Source organism: Cetorhinus maximus, chromosome 7 (genome assembly GCF_964194155.1).
Source record: "Cetorhinus maximus chromosome 7, sCetMax3.hap1.1, whole genome shotgun sequence".
Taxonomy (NCBI): domain Eukaryota; kingdom Metazoa; phylum Chordata; class Chondrichthyes; order Lamniformes; family Cetorhinidae; genus Cetorhinus; species Cetorhinus maximus.
The window spans coordinates 96,573,789-96,593,682 of NC_135885.1; the positions used below are offsets into that span (position 1 = coordinate 96,573,789).

The 19,894-nt window shown below is 45.4% G+C and overlaps 1 protein-coding gene across 3 annotated transcripts in view; it reads left to right on the forward strand.

The window, feature by feature from the left end:
* The first annotated feature begins 15,252 nt into the window (after positions 1-15,252).
* cnmd (chondromodulin) overlaps positions 15,253-19,894 on the forward strand; it is a 69,802-nt gene continuing 65,160 nt past the window's right edge. The window contains exons 1-2 of one of the 3 annotated variants that reach the window (XM_078545872.1): positions 15,253-15,465; positions 16,034-16,171. In XM_078545872.1, coding sequence (XP_078401998.1) covers positions 15,394-15,465; positions 16,034-16,171 — 210 coding nt within the window. In that variant the 5' untranslated portion in view covers positions 15,253-15,393. Of the gene's footprint in view, positions 15,466-15,747; positions 15,934-16,033; positions 16,172-19,894 lie in introns of those variants that run through there. The other 2 variants (XM_078545875.1, XM_078545874.1) reach the window with 2 other exon arrangements.

Below are 19,894 nucleotides of genomic sequence, written 5' to 3' on the forward strand. Positions count from 1 at the left end.
TTATTGCATGAATAACTGTTGATTGGATTGAATCTTCCCTTATGCTGATCGGCAGGTGAAAGCAAATGACCTAAATTAATCCCACCGCTTGACTCTCAGCAGATATGTTATACTTGCTGAGCCCAAGCAAACACTTCAGTCTTTTTTTAAAATTCAGAGATCACATGCGTGAGTTTAAAGAATCGCAGGTCATAAAAAAGGTACGTGTAAATGTTTTGGAAGAACCTGGAGTATCCAGCAGGTTATCACCCCACCAGCCTCCACATTCAAAGGATCATCCTCCGCCATTTCCGCCAACTCCAGCATGATGCCACCACCAAACACATCTTCCCTTCACCCCCCCTGACGGCATTCCGTAGGGATCGTTCCCTCCAGGACACCCTGGTCCACTCCTCCATCACCCCCTACTCCTCAACCCCCACTTATGGCACCTCCCCATGCCCACGCAGAAGATGCAACACCTGCCCCTTCACTTCCTCTCTCCTCACCGTCCAAGGGCCCAAACACTCCTTTCAAGTGAAGCAGCATTTCACTTGCATTTCCCCTAACTTAGTCTAGTGCATTCGTTGCTCCCAATGCGGTCTCCTCTACATTGGAGAGACCAAACGCAAACTGGGCGACCGTTTTGCAGAACACCTGCGGTCTGTCCGCAAGAAAGACCCAAACCTCCCTGTCGCTTGCCATTTTAACACTCCACCCTGTTCTCTTGCCCACATGTCTGTCCTTGGCTTGCTGCATTGTTCCAGTGAAGCCCAACGCAAACTGGAGGAACAGCACCTCATCTTCCGACTAGGCACTTTACAGCCTTCTGGGCTGAATATTGAATTCAACAACTTTAGATCTTAAACTCCCCCTCCCCCCATCCCCACCCCGTTTCTTTCCCCCCCCCACCTTTTTTTTCAATAATTTATATAGATTCTTCTTTCCCCACCTATTTCCATTATTTTTAAATCTAAACTAAAACCTTGTTAGCCTTTCCACCCCACCCCCACTAGAGCTGTACTTTGAATATCCTGTCTTCCATTCTTAATTAGCACTTTTCTCAGACAAATGTCACCACCTTCGACACCTCTTTGACCCTTTTGTCTGTGACATCTTTTGATTATCTGCTCATCTCCACAATCACCACACCCTCAATGTGTCTCTCCCCCCCCACCCCCCACCTTAAACCAATTTATATTTCTCCCTTCTTCTAACTATGCTTCAGTTCTGCCGAAGGGCCATGAAGGCTCGAAACGTTAACTGATTTCTTCTCCACCGATGCTGCCAGACCTGCTGAGTTTTTCCAGGTAATTCTGTTTTTGTTTTGGATTTCCAGCATCCGCAGTAGCTTTTAGCTTTTTGTTTTTATCTTAGTATCCAGCAGGTGTTAGCCACACACATCATGGATTAGTGCCTGAATTATGAGGCCATTTATGCAAACTGTGGTCCCATGTATTGACAGCACGCATGGAGGGTTGAATTTGATGGCCACAGCAGCAGCCGTGGCCTGAAAGCTGAGGGCAACTCCACCATGCCCATTTTTGGAAACCCCTGGCAGAATTCAATGTCAATTAGACATTAAATGCCTGCCGTCGGCGCTTCCGCGTCTTGAAGGGCGAAGATCCCGCCTCTAAGAGCTGCCAGCCAATCAGAGGGCTGGCAGCTCTTCAGTCCTAGCAGCTAGGACTGTAGAAGGCCCCAGGCAGCATCCATGGAGCAGGCCCCAGAGTGCAAGTGAGTTGGTCAGGCTCATCGGGGCCAGTCAGACAGCTCTTGGCAAGGTTGGGGGGGAGGGCACAGGGGCTCTTTCAGCAGGGATGGCCCTTGCTGCCAGGAGTCCCTTCCAGGGACCATAGGTGTTCGATTAGGAGGGCCCACCCCAGAGCCCACAGTGAGGCCACCTGTATTTACTGAGCAATCTTCCCTCATGGTGTAGAGCACCAGCGGTGATGGGATATGGCCATTAGGTGTCAATTAATTGGCCACTTCAGGGCCTAAATTGGCCTCAAGACAGGAAGGCCTTTCTCACCTTCTTTGCCCAAACTTAATTGTGGTGAGTCGGGAAGGTGGTGGACACTCCACACCCCGCTTTCTCTACTGATTCTATGCCCTCCGGTGCCTATCTCCCAGCCCCCTCCCATGGAAAGAATTAAATTCTGCCCCAAGAGTGGAGAATTTACTTTTAAACCTCCCTTTCAGTACAGCATCTATCAGGGCAATACGATGGACTCATGCCATTTAATTATAGAATGGCTCTGATCGATGCCATGATGTGTACTGTTTGGTTTGTGCTCTGCACTGATTCAATCTTATTTCACCACAGACCTTAAATGGGTCCTCGTGAGGTCCAAGGACACCAGAAGGGAATGAAATTCTGTGATGCATTCAGTGGATAAAAAGACTTGTATTTATATAGCACCTTTCATGACCACTGACATCTCAACATGCTTTACAGCCACTGGAGCACTTTTGAAGTGTGGTCAGTGCTACAATGTAGGAAGCACAGCAGCCACTTTGTGCACAGCAAGCTCCTACAAACAGTGATGTGATAATGACCAGATAATCTGTTTTAGTGATGTTGTTTGAGGGATAGATGTTGGGTAATACACCAGGAATAAATCAATTGCTCTTCTTTAAAATAGAACCATAGGTTCTTTTACATCCACTTGAGAGGACAAACAGGGCTTTGGTATAATGTCTCATTTGAAAGATGACACCTCTGACACTACCGCACTCCCTCAGTAGTGCACTGATATGTCAGCCTTGATTTTTGTGTTCAAATCCGGGAGTGGGACTTGAATCCAGAATTTTCCAACTTAAAGGTGAGAGTGCTACCAAGTAAGTCATGGCCTGAATTTTGCAGTGGGGCTGAGGGGGGACACGTTTGTCACCCCCCACCCCACTACCCCACCATAGAAAAGTTGCTTGCGAGCTAACCGACTTTAAAAAAGGCTGCCCTGCAGCGATAACGCACTGGGGTGGCCCTAACAAGAGAGCGGGAAGTCCGGCCAATCTGATTGACCGGCAGCAGAGTGGTCCCAGCAATACCAGAACTCAGTACTTGGGGCTGTTGGGCTACAACATCCAGTGCCAAGATGATCATGGCAACCAGATTCAAAGGTGGTTCACAGGGTTTTATGACAGGGAGGGATTGTACGTCGTAGGGGGGAGAGTGAGGGGGATGGAGGTCGAGTTTTAGAAGCCGGGGTGGAGTGGGGGAGAGGGACAAAGGGGGAGGGGGTAACAACTTGTGGGATTGCCGCCAATGTGCACAGGGCACCCCCACCTTCTCTCCTTTTCACCTCAGATGGTGAAAAAACAGGCTGTCCACTTTCCTCTACCTTTCACCACCCACTGTATTATGGCTGCAAGAGCAGAATTAGGCTTTTAATTGCCCACAAAATGCCAGTTAATGGCCCACCACCCTCTCATCTACCTCCGCTCACGGAGCTGCCTCAGGGAGACTAAGTACATATTGATTTTTTTTTAATAAAGAAAGAGAAAAATTATTTACACATGTCCCCTCATGTGACAGTGTCATATGAGCTGGGACATGTTTGTCAATTTAGCAAAAGTTATTTATTGATTTTATTAAACCTTCAGGAAACCTCATCCCGCTCATGGATGAGGTTTCCTGAAAAACACGAAAGCCACTTGGGCACTTTGCCTGCCCGCCAACCTTAAGGTTGGAAGGGCAGTGCTGTTACTTATTTAAATTCCTTTCCTAGTGGTCTTAATAGGCCTTTGACAGTTGGGTGAACGCGCAGCCACGCCTGGTCCGTGCCCGCCACACTAAAGATCTAAATGATGAGCGATGACGTCAGGACGCACGCCTGATGTCATCGGGCGTAATTTTGTGCGTCGGCGTGTCAGGCCCGCCCCTGCACACCTACAGCAATATTCTGGCCATAGTATAGACAGGGCATTAGATGTTCCCACAATGAAATAAGCTGGCAGGCTGAACCCAGCCCAAAGCATAGATTAAGTTAGGTAACATTGATCAAAGTCTATGAACGGTACATAACTAAACAAGAACTAATGATAAAACTTTCCATTGTATTAGCTGGAGAATAGAACACTAAATGCAAGTAGTGAATGTTTATTAACCAACAGAAAAATCATCAATCTCTATGATACTCGGAGACAGAGAAATATTGGAAGAGCTTGCATTGATATTAACACATCATTGCATCACTCAGGAATATCCTGGAGTATTTTGCATTGAATGCATGTTTTAGAAGCACAATCACTGGTTATGGAAGCAAATGCAGCAGCCATTGTGTTCAAAGTTACATCCTCAAAAATAATGAATTAATAATCAGTTAAGCTATCTAGCGTGGAGTTTCCATTGGATTTTAGCACATTTCCACTGAAATTCACATAAGATAGCGCAAAATGTCCTTTAGGGATGGAAATCTGTCATCCTTACCCGGTCTGGCCTACATGTTACTCCATAGTAGTGTGGTTGACTCTTAACCACCCTCTGAAATGGCCTAGCAAGCCACTCATTTCAAAGACAATTAAGAATGGGCAACAAATGCTGGCCTTGCCAGTGACGCCCACCTGCCATGAAAGAAATAAAGAGAAAAAAAATGATTGCGGAATTTTAAGCACAGTTTGCATCCAGCACAATTCAAGTTTCCATGGGGCAGAATTTTTTGCTCAGTGGGCACATGCATGCCCGTTCCGCTCGAGCGTGAAATAAAGCGCGATGACATCAGATGAGCGTGTCAACATCAACACGCACTCACGTGATAGGTGGGCGCGCGATGGAGATGGAGGCACGCCCGCCATTAATTAAGAGGCCAGTTAAGGCCCTTGACACCAACTGTCTCTGACTTTACATAGTCCATGGAATTTTTCGGCTGTTGCACAGGCAAAACGGGCAGGCGGGCAGGCCACAATTAGCAAAAGCTCATCCATGGGCAGGATAAGAAGGGTCAGTGGCATTGTCAACGTGAGTAGTGAAGAGTTTTGGATCAAACTTGCTGCTGGTTCCTTCTGTTAACTGGATAGCTTCATCTTGCTTCAGAGCTGCACTCTGGGCATTTCTAGGCTTCATTTCAGGACTCATTGGTGTCTTCCAGGCCCCAAGAGGATTCAGGCCATGTGGGCCCTCCCAGGTATCAGACAGCCTTTCATAACCCTGGTATTGGGGATTGTGGTCTCCGCTGGAGGCACCTCCTCTGAGGAGGAAGAGAGGGGCAGAAGGGAGAGGAGGCCAGGTGTCCCAATGCAGCTTCCAGGGAAGTGAACTGTGGGAGGAGAGGCAGAGGCACAAGGAGGGCAGGACCAACAGGAAGTCGAAGGCGGAAGAGGCCACAGAAGACATTACTCTTCTGCTGCCAAGGTATACAGGCGGTGGTGCAGCTACCTCAATATGTCTGAGGTGCAATGCCGAAGAAGGCTCCGTCCCTCAAAGGAGACAGTGACCTCCATCTGTCAGAGGATTGAGCCTGAGATCAGCTCCAACTGTGTGGGTGGACACCTCATGCCAGTGGCCCTGAAGGTCACAATGGTCCTTAACTTCTATGCCTCCGGCTCCTTCCAGTGCTCAGTGGGGGATCTGTGAAGAGTCTCCCAATCAGCTGTCCATAATTGCGTCAAACTGATGACAGACGCACTGTTCAGGCATGCATTGACTTTCATTCATTACCGGATGGACGAGGTCAGCCAGACACAGCGAGCCAGAGACTTCGCGGCCATTACTGGCTTCCCCTGCATCCAGGGTGCAATCGACTGCACACATGTGACTATCAAGGCACCAGTGGGTGAGCCCAGTGCCTTCGTCAACAGGAAGGGCTTCCACTCCATGAACGTGCAGATAGTGTGTGATCACAGGATGCTGATTCTGCAAGTCTGTGCAAGGTACCCAAGCAGCACCCACGACGCCTACATCCTCAGACACTCCCAGGTGCTGAGACTCTTCAGTGCTTCAGCCTGGCTGGATGGATGGCTGCTGGGTGACAAGGGCTATCCCCTCAGAAGGTGGCGCATGACTCCTCTCCACCACCCAAGAACCTAGGCTGAGCAGCGGTATAACAGGAGCCACGCCTCCACAAGGACGGTGGTAGAGAGAACATCGGTCTTCTGAAGATGTGCTTCCGATGCCTGGACCATTCGGAGGGCGCACCCCAATACCCCCCAAGAGCATGTGACAGTGATAGTGGTTGCATGCTGCGCTCTGCACAATCTGGCAATGGAAAGAGGGGACACAGCGGAGGAAGAAGATCTTGATGCAGCTGCACAGGCAACAGATGATGAGTCCAGTAGTGAGTCCGAGGACTAGCACAGTAAGGAGGACACTTAGGGCATGGACGCTGACGTGGGTAGCCTCCAGGGAGGCAGGGACACCCGGGATGCTTTGATCCAATGCTCTTTCAGCTAGCCAACTAAATAAGAACCACCACCACATGCCAGGGCTGCAGGCTCCATACTCGATCCCTGATAGGACCATTTCCTTGGCCACCAACATACACTCTGTGCCTTTGCAATAAAGTTTCAGGAGACACACGTCCATCATAACACAATGGCCTATCCGGCACCAACAGAACAAATGAAGCATACAGAGGCCAATAGCACAAAATAACATCTAATTTAATTGTGAATATGAAACAGAGCTGAAATGAACATTAACCAGCGTTTTTAATCACACCATGAAAAAGTTCAAACCAAAATGCGGAAACAAAATATCACCAGTAATAAGTCCATCTTGTGCTTAAGGTGCTTTCCCTTAACGTTTGCGGGTGCTACGTCTAGATGCTACCCCCTCGCTGGCACAGGCATTGGAGACAGTCTGCTGACTCTGCTGTCTTGTTGGCCTTGATGACCTTGGCGGTCGTCCTCTGGCCAGTGGCGCCTGTGCTGGCCCCGCCTGGGAGGGAGCGGCCAGTGCCACAGCTGGCATCTCTCCAGTCACCGCGGACTCATAAGATGCCACGGTCACTGGCAGAGGAGCGGAAGAACTGTTGCCATCATCCGGGGTGCCCTGCAAGGAGCCTGAAGAGACGACAGGCAGCTCGTGTGCCAATGTGAGGTTGCATTGGTCCTCCCTACTCACCATTGATGGCCGGGCACCTAGCTGGGATACTGACCAGCTGAGGTCATTGCCGATGTGTGGGCTTGCAGGTCCAAGCGCATCCCTGGGGACTCATTGATTGAGTCCCTGGAGCAGCCTCTCCATTGTGCTCGGCCATGAGGGTCAACACAGTGGCCATGCTCCGCAGGGACTTCTCCTCAGCGGACACCATGGCACACATTCCCTCATGCCAGATCATCCCACACACCCCGCTGGACTTCCAGCATCTGCTGCCTAATGGATGACTCCAGAGACCCATCATCAGCCATCGACTGAGCATGTTCCTGGTCCCCAGCAGTCCTCTGACTGCCGGTGCCCTGGGCACTCTCTGCCTCCACCTAAACCTGAAAGGAGTGTGAAGTGCCCTCATCAATGTGCACCGAGATACTAATGGTAATCTTATGCCCACCAAGGTGCTGGTATCTGTGCTGGCACCTGCTTGACAGAGAGGGTGCGATGCATGTGCATGCTCAACATGCTGGTCCTCGGGATCAGGGGTGGGCCTTCAGACTCCTCACAGCGACCACCTGCTGGTGAGCCTAAAAGGGACAAGAAGGACATGTAATTAGTTCAAGTCATTACACTGTCACTGTGCATGCCAGGCACCCTGGTGAGACAGGGAAATGCATCATGGTGCCCTCGTCTTTCCATTAACGATGGGGACTCTAGGTCCGAGGCTCACATCAATATAGAGACTACACTAGAATTATTGCAATAGCCAACATTCTCACCTCAGTGCACTGCACTCTTACCTTCGTCTGGCTTCCCAACCTCACTGCGGCCGCTTGACTGAGGTGCATGGCGCCTCTTGAGCTCCAGGACCTCCTGCTCGTACTGCATGAGGATTATGAGGTGTGGAGGTCCCCCGCCAGTCTGCGACCTCTCAATGTTGTTATGGGATGTCTTCTTCTGAAAGGATAGAGGAGCATTGATCAGTCCACTCTCTACCTGCAGCACCATTGCAACCTGGCCAACCCCACCTCAGGAATACCTCTCAGGGCTCAGCCGATCCATGACCCTGGAGCTGCAAGGCACTCAGTCCAAGCAGCTAGGGCTCACCCCCTTGCCCAGGTGCTGCCTCATTGGAATTTGCCACTCACACTCTAACACTTCTGAGGTCCACGGGAGATGGATGGCCAGCTCTTAACTGTTCTGCAAAGTGACCCATGCCAACATGGCCAATATGTCAACAATATGTTAATGATCGCAGCAGATCGTTAAAGTGCTTCCAGCACTGCATCCATGTGCGCCTCACCATGCTGACCCTGCATGCCACCTCCTCCCAGGCCTTTTTGGTGAGGCGTAGGGTCCTCCTCCTCCCGTCTCTGGGGACAAGGGTTTGTCTCCTGGCTGCAACCTCCTCCAGGAGGGCTGAGACGCATTCATCCAAGAAACACGGGGCCAACTGCCCCGCCAACCTGCCCATTTGCTGTGTCCAAATGCAAAGGGATCCATCTTCACTTCCACGTCCTCCCTGGCAGCCTTCCAGGGGCTGCCTGGGCCGGTTTTGAATCGGCCGCCAAGTAACCATTGGACCCGGCGGACATCATGCCCTTGCCTCCATCTGCCCCTTCTCGCTGATTCCCCAGCCACCTTTCACGCTGGGCAGGCCTTAATTTGCAAGTGAAATCATGGTGCGCTGCCAATCGCGGGCAGCGGTCGGCTTCCGAGCCCCCACCGAGCCTGCACGCTAAGGGTAAAATTCTGCCCATGATCTATTGCATTCTTTTTTGAAAGTGTTGTGCTGGAAGTAAGCAAAATTCACCATTCCCAGGCCTTCAAAATTAAACTGATTCTTTTGGGCGTGAGAATGGTAAAAGATACCATTAAAAGCCTTTGAAGGCAATTATTGTTTTAATTTTCTAAGAAATTAACTAAGGTACCCCAACATAACATAACTAGAAAATTGTTTTACATTTTTTTTTAAAAGTGACTTTCAGTAATTTAAACTTGTGTTGGTCCGAGGTGGTGGAATGAAACAGATTAAATGCTTATATTTTCTGGTAAGCCCATTTTCAGCAGTTTTATTCAAACTTCACCAAGTTATCACTTTTAAACATAGGAAGGAAAATGTTTTAAAGTAAAAAATTTTTTAAAGTTACAGCTTATAAAATGGCCTAATTGCACTGATTCAGGGAAGATTTGTGTTTGCAAAAGAGTGTGAGTGCAAGTTTGAGGACAGGAAAAAACACTTAACAAAACTGGACCAATTTTGAATGCTATTTACCCCAGAATTGCCAATTGAGCACAAAGTGACAACTCTACCCCAATATTTTTTGGCTGGTGTCAGTTGATAAAATAAGGTTGGCCAATATACCAAGAGAATCGCCTGCTCTTCTATCAATAATTTAATGTCCTCCAAAACTACTAGAATAAGCAGATAGCCTGAGTTTCACTTCTCATCAGAAAGATAAAGGGGTTTCCCGGCCCTGCCTGCTGCCAGGATCGTCCAGTCCCACCGAAAGTCAATAGACTTTTGGCTGGGCTGTCGAATCTCCCGCGGTGGGTCCCGCCACAACAGGGCCAGAAAATCCTGTCCGATCCCTCTGACAATGGAACATTTCCTCTGCACTGGACTGAAAGATCAGCCTATATCTTGTGCTTGAATATAGGAATTGTGTTTGAATTCACAACTATCTTACTCAGAGACAAGAGTGTTGCCAACTAGGCCAAATGTACATATTATAATGCTGAGGATGTTAACTATCAGCACACGCCATAAAACAAACCAACCATATGTTATCAGGAACATAACAATCCACTCCAGGCTTCTATTAAATTTTGCCTCCCAATGTTGCTTGTTAGATGAGATGAATACTCATCTTGTTTAGAAATATGATGTACTTCATTCCAACAAATCAGTTGCATGAAGGTCACATTGCTCAGTATCAGAGCTAGCACATGAGGAAAATGTACATGAAGTAGATTTTTTGTTTATTTGCTTCTCTTTATTTCTCTTTCTGTGTCTGATTTGACATTGGATTCCCCCATTCTAATTTCTCAGTCCTTCCTATTTATTTCTCAAACCTTTACCTCATTGAAGATTTACATTTTATCATGTTGTTCACCAAGCTCGCAGATACCATGTTTCCGTCCCTGCATGGGTTGCTCACAATTCCAACAATTTAGGAGTACACAAACAAATCGACCTAACGAGCACACCATGAGATGCTCCGCTGCAGCAAAATCAGGCCCAAGATCAAATCAGATCAGGAAGAGATAAGGGGAGGAAAAGACAAGCTGGCTTAGGAGAGAGAGAGAGATAAAAGAGAACAAGGGAAAAACTTAACAGTTTTAAAATTTCCAACAATTCACTACCTGAAGGAATGAACCCCAACATTTCAATTGTTCATTTTATGGGCCAGAGGAGTTGATTGGCAGTCATTAACAATGATCATGTCATGAAAAGGGTATTTATATTAATAAACCAAAAATTCATGTCAAAATGACAGTGAGGCTATTGGCACCCATTGTTGTTTACGCGTAAATGTTACAGCAACTTCAGGCCAGTGCAGAAGCCTGATTAAATGTGGAAATCAAGAGTTGTTGTCAGAGATGCTTCTCTGCTGTTAGCTGCAGGCAAATGGAATCCTGTCGTCTGATTCACCATTCAAATGCTTTGAGTGCCATGAAGTTTCTGTAATTCCATATAAATATAAAAGATATAAAATAAACTCGTCAGAGACATTTAAGTCAAGTTATTTCAAGCTTAAACACCCTCTTAACAATGTAAGTTTTAATTATTACCAATCAACCTCCCAGGCAATGAAAATTAACTACTACAAGCATGCAGTCTCATTCCTTGAGATTTAAATTATTATTTGAGATTTCAAAGAAATAAAGATTATTTTTACTTTATCCTTTCTGTTTCTTTTCTCTCTCTCCCTTAATCCATTCTTTCTTTCCTTCCCTTTAATTTTCTTTCTGGACCTACTATAACATTGATTTCATCATTCTAACTTACACTTCCTTCTTCAGAACTTGGATCGTTAATTTCACAGTCTTTCAGTTTGATTGGTGAAGAAGTTCCACAGTCATGTTCACTCTGGTCCAGGATGCCCTGTAGAGGCTGCCTCTCTGTTTCCATCTTGCACTCCCAGCAACATGCAGGACAAAAGTATTGTCTATATTAAACAAGCAGGGATAAGTCTAACTAAAAGTCAGTACTGTGCATGTACATTGGCCTGTCACAGCACAGTTTTGGGCCATTAACTACTAGAATTAACATTTTGTGGTAAGTTTAATGGGCAGTTAACATGTAAATACAGCAATATCTTGAAAATCATAGCAGCATAAGTGATGCTGTTTTCACAAAACTAATGATGGGGCAGGTCAAATTTTGCAGCAATTTGTGGCAGTTCACAATTCAAGGAGTTTCTTTTACACACTATAGGTTAATAATGTTTTTATTTGTAGTTATTTTGTTAGTAAATTCCAGGTCAAAATATTTTGGCCCCTCAATGTCGCTTGTTAGATGTGATTATCACTCATCTTGTTTAGAAATTACTGTACTTTAATTGCAGACTGTCCCCTTAACTGATGTAAAATAACTGAGGTGGAGGTTTGCCTGCTGTGTTGGCACAGATGCAGTAAAAATTAAGAAAAACAAATTATAAATAAAAATTAATGTAAGAGATTGCAATTATATAAATGCCTTTCATAACCTAAGGATGTCCCTTCATTCAATGACAAACAGCTATGTGAACCAACCTCTCCACAGTTCCATTACAGTCTCTGAATAGTAATGAGATATGGGAGCCCTGACTGATTTTTTTTCTGCCTTATCTAGATGTATTACATGAACTGAGGCTAATTCCTGGCATTCTTACTGCTACCTGGGCTCAGATCAGGTGGGAAGGTTTACATGAGGTTCTCCCACTCTCCTGCTGTATCCTCAGTGGAACCCAGGTGAAATTATATGAACAACCAGTTTTAGTCAGTCATAGGCCAGCAATTTTGCATAAATGGAGAGGCTGTCCGTCTTTCTGAAAATAGCAGTGGAGGCCCAGATCCAGAAGTCCTACCCCCAAACCCAGCCTCTGCCATTTTTGCGGGGTTGGAGGGGAAATGGAGGAGGGTTCAAATGTTACATGTCACATGTTAAAGTGCAGCTGCTGCAGTCAGATCTGATTTTGGCCAGTGGGATGTCCAAAGGGCGACTTGTGCATTTCAGACCTGGCAGAGGAAGGTCTAAAGAGGTTTGTGGAGAGGTAGGGTCCCCTTTTGGAGAGGTAAAGTACCCTTTTGGATATGATCCCAGGACACCTTTAGAAGAGGTCGGGTGCCCTTTGGGAGAGGTAAGGTGCCCCTTGGGATTGTTAAAAGTAGACATGATTGCGCATAAAAAGTGTTTAAACTCATTGGCACTGTCGAGTTCAATGGAACCATCAAAAGAACTGTCAAAAGAACTGTCAAGCTGTCAAGACATTTAAATGTCCTGCCCTTTAACTATTAGGAAATACAGTCTGCAGTGTTAAAAGAAAAATCAGTGCTTGCTGTTTCACTATGTCTGCTGACATATGCCTGAGGGTTATCATACAGGATCAGTGCTGAATGGCTGATTCCATAACATATCATTAACACAGTGGGATGCCTCTCAGCTCACAGTTTGATTGACAGCTTCAAGTGGTTATAAACGCTTTGAAGTGGGACAATGAATAGAAATGCTTGTTTTCATAAGGGATTAAAGGAAGTAGAATGTAGTGATTGGGAATGAGAGTTTTTTTTTCTTTGAAATAGTGAATTCATCAATAGACACTTAAGAAATGTCTTTAATCTCAGCATGGGTCTTGAGGTATGCCCATGGCGGTTACTGGGTAAGTTGGTAGTGGATGGAGGGGCATGGGTTGGCATGTGTTGGCACTAATTTGGCATCAGGGCTGTAAAGGTCCATGGGAGGAGGATAGAGGGACATAAGTTGGCATTTGGGCTCTAAAGGGCCATGGAGGTGTGTGGAGGGCATAAGTTGTAATGGAGGGTACGGGGCTATGGGGGGTGGGTGGAGGGGCATAGGTTGTCTTGGAGGGTATGAAGGACCATGGGGGTGGGTGGAGAGGCATGAGGTGGCATGGTTTGACATGGATAAGGCACAGGGAGTGTATGAGGGGTAAGTGCTGGGGGTCTGTTTTTGTTTAATTTGGTTTTTTGGTCTCCTTGACAAAGTGCCAGAGCACTTAGGTAGGCCTTCCTCACAGCCCACCTTGGCACCAGGCAACCTCCAAACTCTTTCCGGGGTCACCCGCCACGACTCCCATTTTCACTCGCACCACCAGACCGAAAATTAGAACTTCTGGGGTCGGGTTTGTGGATCCGAGAATTGAGAATTGTCCCAACTCTGCACTCCCGACCCACAAGCAAAAATTCAGGCCATACTGTTTCTCCTGTGGTGTTAACTCAGGACGAAATTCCAGGCATAGATTGCATACATCAAGCATCTTCCTTGTCTGTTTAACTCATGGCCTTGTCTGTTTAACTATACAATGCATAGGTTTATTGCCTGAGCCAGTGGGGAGGCTAAATGCTGTCTTCATTGCATGTACTACAGAGAAAGAAAGACTTGCATTTATATAGCACCTTTGATGACCTCAGGACATCACAAAACACTTTACAGTCAATGACAAATTGTGCACAAAACAGCAGTGAGATAAATGGCAATAGAATCTGCTTTAGGTCTTGTTTAGGGGATAAAAATTAGTCAAGACATGCCAGGGGTGGAGTAGAGGGGTGGTGGTGGGTGGTGCTCCCTTGCTGTTCTTCAGATAGTGTCATGGGATTTTTTACAATTGAGTGGCAGATAATTCCTCAGTTTAACATCTCATCTGAAAGACAACACCTCTGACACTGCAGCATTCCCTCAGTATTCCAATGAACTGTCGCTTTTGATGATGTGCTCAAAAGGCTGAAGTGGGTCTTGAATTCACAGCCTCCTGCCTCCGGGGTAGAGTGCTACCAATGAGCTACAGTTAATGACAGCTTTTCACTCCTGTGCACTAAATGGATCTTGCTCTTAATATCTGCTTATAATTTTACATCTCATCAAATACACTCGTAAAGGAAACTATATAAATGAAATCATGGTAATGGCCGAGTCTTCCATGCCTGATAATTGGTAAACGTTTGTTAACCAGGTCAATGATCAATATTCACAGATATAAAGGCAAAATACTGCGGATGCTAGAAATCTGAAACAAAAACAAAAAATGCTGGAAAGACTCAGCAGGTCTGACAGCATCTGTGGAGAGAAAGACAGAGTTAACCTTTCGAGTCCGTATGACTCTTCTTCAGGGCTATTCAATGTTCACAACTCATGACTCTTCTTCACAACTATTCAATATTCATTGATAGTTGTGCTACAGTTTATTAGTCTCAGTCTAATTTGAAAGCATTTAAAAATAATAAGTAATTTGAAAGAAATGTTTACTACGCTTCTTCAGTTGATCAATAGCTCTGACCAACCCATTTGGTCATGAACAATGTAGATTCAGAAGGTTAGTAATTTAGTCCCTGGTTTACAATATTTCACTGATTTCACCCAGCATGGTTTAAAAAAATGGTGATAGGAATTGGCCCACGTGTCCTCAGACTAAAGAAGGGAACTTTCATTTGGGTTCATTCTCCTGATCATTGTCCATTGACCCCTGCTGGAGAATGCATGTGTGTAAGTTTTTGCATGAGAACAGGACTAGATTTGGCTGTGTAGCCTCTTCTGGTTAAATAGCTTACTTACACTCAAAGGCCAGGCTGGCACAAATAATGTAAAGATTTGGAAGGCACCTGGTACCCATGGAATCATAATCCTCGTGTGGTAGCACCTTCAGAATAGGGCAGTTAAAGAGATTTAAGAGATAAATTGGCAATAAAATAGTGTTCTCCCAAATAAAGATAAAGTTGAACAAAATTGCCATCCCCACTATAGCAGCCACTGGAATGTGTACTTTTTATTCAAAGTTGCTTCATTCAAATTTTCTTTAGCACTAAATTCCCATTTTATGGGATATTTCGATTTTGTTCGTACAAAAAGAATCTTAAATAGTTGGGTGTGGAGTGCATTGTAATCGAAGTTTATTTATCACTTTCACTTTTTATAAAAGATGTTTCTCTTCAGGCATTTGAAGTCAAAATATAACATTGAGTTACTCCTCAAATTCCTAAATAAATGAACTGCTCCTGAAGGAAATGACGTGAGGTGGAAAATGAGAGGTGTGTGTATTTGAATGGGAGAGAGCAGTGGGGAGCTAGGCAGGAATTATTAGATATTCAGAGCACATTACTGCCTGGTGTTGTAGAGACTGAGATTTTACACAGACCGCGAGGGTCAGTGGATCGCTGACACTATGGCAGAAACTTCAGAAAAAGTGCCCATAGCCCTGGCAGGACCAGCTGACCTGGAGCAATGCCTGCCGCCTGTAAGTGCTTTGGAGAGGAATGAAGTGCTGGTTATTAGAGTAATATTTTAAACTATGCAAACTTTAAAAAGCTTATTAAACAGAGTTTATAGATTTGTAAATCACATAAACCTTAAGCGTTTATTCGATCATGAGGAAATGGATTGCCCAGGAATTGTAAACTATTTGTTTTAATTGTTGTTTTAATATGCAAGATGTGTATTTTTAAATCTTTCCAAGATTTCAGAGTGGTTGAACTTGCAGCAGGTAAAGCTGCAACCCTGGAGATCAGTACAAGTGGTAATGAAATAGTAGCTGCAGGATAACGATTTTTTATCCAGCAGACGTCATTTAATTGCATGGAGTTAGGTCCAATATAAGTTTCTCCAGAAACTTTCCTTTAAGATTTCAATTTCTTACTCATGGTCAGTTTCGAATGAAATCTACTTTTCAAAGTTGATGGCCTCAATATACAGGAGCTGCGTAGCGGTGCGGAGTAGTGTTTTTTTGTTGTTGCTGTGTTTAATGTGTTATTGGGACCTTTGCTTTGAAATTACCGCTGGTTTAAGAGTTGCTCTCTGTTTTAAAGGCTTACACCATGGCCGTCAAACCCTCCAGCAGTAGCCGCCTGCTGAAGATCGGCGCCGTGGTTCTCATCACGGGCGCTGCTCTGCTCGTCCTTGGAGCTATTGGAGCTTTTTACTTCTGGAAGATCAATGACAAAAATGTAAGCAACGCATCCCCAATATTTTGTTATATTATTCCCCACCTCTTCAAAAGAAGAAACGGTTAGCTGGGTCAACGTCTATTTGGTTTTATGGCAGCGATCAGCCTGTGGGAAGTTTGATGGTCTCTTGGCTGCACTAGGGCCGGCTGGTGTGGCACCTTTGATTCATTGCACAGAATCGCCCCCCTGTGCAGATCACTGTCTACTGCGGGACTGCACCTAGTCCGGAAAGTGGCAGTGCCAGTGCCGTGCCGTGCCAGCACCCCAGCTCCAATTGCCCCGTTAATTTTGCAAACTAGAAATTTTGGATGGGTCTTGCAAGAACCCCGGGATATAAATGTTAATCGACAGTGATGTACAGATAATAAAGAGCGACAACCCACTTTTGACTAGAGCCGTAATTAGAGCGTTGAAATGTAAGCAAAAATGAAATATGAACAAATTGGACCAAACTGGTGTTCCAGGTGTTTGCGAATTGAAGCAAGATAACTGCTTTCCGCTCCGCGTCCGCTCTCATTTGTTAGCATCAGTTCTGTAAAATTTTGGAGCATATCCCTGCTCAAGCTAACACCCCCACCCCACCACAGGCGATGGTTATTTAGCAATATAGACTACTACTGGGGTAGGAATATTTTCCGCGATGTTTATGCTTGGTCATTCGAGGTAAATGTGGATTTTCAACAGCCAGTAAAAAGACTCTTTTGAGCCAAAGCTGCTGTTTCCTCTAGTCAGGAGCCTAGGAATCCAGTTGAGGACAAGGCCCTCCTTATAGTCTGGAATTCCATTGAAGAGAGAGGCAGCTCTGTTGGCGCTGCAGAAAGAATCAATCAGTCAGGATTTTCCACTAGGTGGGAGATGAATGGTCATCATTTCTTGAGGACAGCTGCTTTCTACTCTTGGTGAAATACATATTAATTCACCTAAATAAGTGACTATATTCCTTCGTGTTTATGGGTGACACAGTCTGGAAGCCAATGGAAAAGTAGGGTTATTGGTTCTTGTCTGGACCAGGGCGGTGATTTTCAACTGTTGTCTGTTCTGGTTATGCTGGGAAGCAAGGTAGGTGACAGTAGAAAATTGAAAAAAAAATCTGCCCGTTGGCCACACAAGGCTAGCCCACCCACCGGAAGCAGGTCGTAACCTTATTAAATATTTAAATCAGGGTCCTATCCACATCCGTTGGAGAAGAAATACATTTACAAAAGGAAATTGGATGGGTTGTTGAGGGAAATAAACTTCCAGGGTTATGGGATAGACCAGGGGAATGGGACTGATTGGATTACTCTACAGAGAGCTAGCAGGGATTTGATGGTCATAACAACTAGAGCCAATAACCCAATAATCGACTCTGGTGCCATTTTCATGTCTAGTGTGTGAGCCTGAGTCAGTCGATCTCTACCAGTTGGTACCAAGGGCTGACTGGCCTAACCAGTGGTCCTTGAAAGGAGCTCAGGCCAGGTTTGGGCCTCTCACTGAAAACCATCAGACAGGCAAGGCACCTGTGTCCCGTCCCACTGCCTACTCAGTGCGCTCTGACTGAAAGTTGCCTGCAAGACTTTTTCCCTCTCATGGTTTAACCTTTTTCTCTGCTTTCTTTGTTGCTTTCATTATTCATTCTTATTTTTTCTCTTCTGTCACCTCAACAAGCCTGAAGATGCAATCATTGGGAGAACATTTCACAGTAATACAGGGCTGGATTTCTTGCATGTTCACAGGCAGGTGTGGGGCTGTAAAATTGGACCAGACGCCATGGGTACTGTTCCAGGTGCTCGCCCCCACCTTGCCAAACTTTTATCAGCAGAGTGTTAGGTGTTGGGATGCATGCCCACTCTGGGCTAATTGGTGGATTATATCCTGCCATTGCTGGAGAGATCGGCACCAAGTGTGCAGCAGGTTTCACTACTCAGGCTGGTGGACAAGGGAGGTGTGCATCCTTTATGGGCATTCTGTGCCCATGGAGGGCTTCCAAACAGTTTTTGCACCTCCACGTTTCCACCCCCCCGCCCTGTCCACCTCGGCCCCTCACCCCCCTCATATGGGCCTATGAACCTGGCCCCGTGGGTCCTCAGGCTTACTGTAAAGTTCGGGCTCCATCAAAGCATGTCTTCCTCAGGACTGGCTGCCATCCTAGCAGTGGCTGCCACTCCCAATGGCTCTGCTGAGGCCAGAGGGCTGCTGGCCATTTGATTGGCCAACAACCCTTGGAGGCAGGACATTCTCCCCAGGAGAAAGGACATTGGTGAAGCACTTGGGTTTTTTATGATAGTCCAACAGTATCATGGCCACTTTTATTGATACCAGCATTTTAGTTCTAGAGTTTTTAAACTGAATTCTGATGATGCAATCATTGTGAGAAGATTTCACAGTAATACAGGGCTGGATGTTTTTGTAGGTTTACATGGGGCAGGGGTGGGGCTGTAAAATTGGGCCAGATGTCATGGGTACTGTTCCTGACACTTACCCACCTTGAGCCAATTAACAGGCCGAGAGATGTTAAATGGCTGTGGGGCAAGCTGGTCAAGCTCACTACGGTAGTTTGAAAATTTTGAATTCAGTTTGAATAATCTAAAACTAAAAAGCTGATATCAATAAAAGTGACCATGATATGATAATAGCTGATTGTTGTTGTGGTCCAGTATTAGATACTATATGGTACTCTGTACTATATACGGGGTCATTTGATCTGGGGGTTGAAGGTCAGATAGCACATGTTGGAACCGACTTGATAGAGTTCAGACACTGCAGATACGTGCTTATGTTAGGAAAATGTGTTATCAATAAAGTTAGTTCAGCTACAGTGTCGACAGCCTGTGTGTGTCATTAAAAAAAGAAACAAGAAACAAGACATGTTCTCAGAAGTAAACTAAATACAACAATGGAGGTTCTGAAACTATCGACAGAGCTCACTTTGGAGGACAATCTTACCGGAAACTGGAGGAGGTTCTGGCAGTGATTCGAGTTGTACCTCACAGCGATGGACAGTGATTAAAAAAGATCCTCAGGTACAGTCTTCCATCCTTCGTCACATAGCAGAGGAAGAAGCCCTAGAAGTCTGTGACACCTTCTTGTTTGAAAGTGATGAGAAACAAAATGACTTGAAAGAGATAATGGAAAAATTCGAAGCCTACTGCAGCCCCAAGAAAAACATCATGTATGAAAGATAAAGATTTGTTACGTGCATGCAAGGTGGTAACAACATTAGTCAGTATGTAACTGAGCTGAGAAAAGAAGCTAAATCGTGTAAATTTAGAGAACTTGAAGAATCAGTCATCCAAGATAGAATAATTTGCAGAATCACAAATGATTCTCTGAGAGAATGGCTTTTGAGCAAAGTTGGTCTCATGCTGGAGAAAGCAATAAATATCTGCAGAGCAGCAGAGAAAATGAAATGCCAGATTAAACAGATGAGAGAAGATGATGAGCTGCACACGGTCAAGCAGTTAGATGCAGTTAAACAGAAACAGCCCCAGGAAAGAACAAATAGACAGTCTGAAGGTAAAAAGAATAAAACTGCTATTAAAACATTTAATTAAGCCAATGCAGGACAGAGCATTTACCGTGTAGTTTTCTAGCCTATGGAAAGCAGTGTAAGAACTGTGATAAACTAAATCACTTCGCTAAGATGTGTAAATCGAAGAAAGGGCACATGATAGCAGATGATGACACAGACACTGAAACTGAACTTTTCATTGGCGCAGTAACAATGAATTACAAAGAAGACAA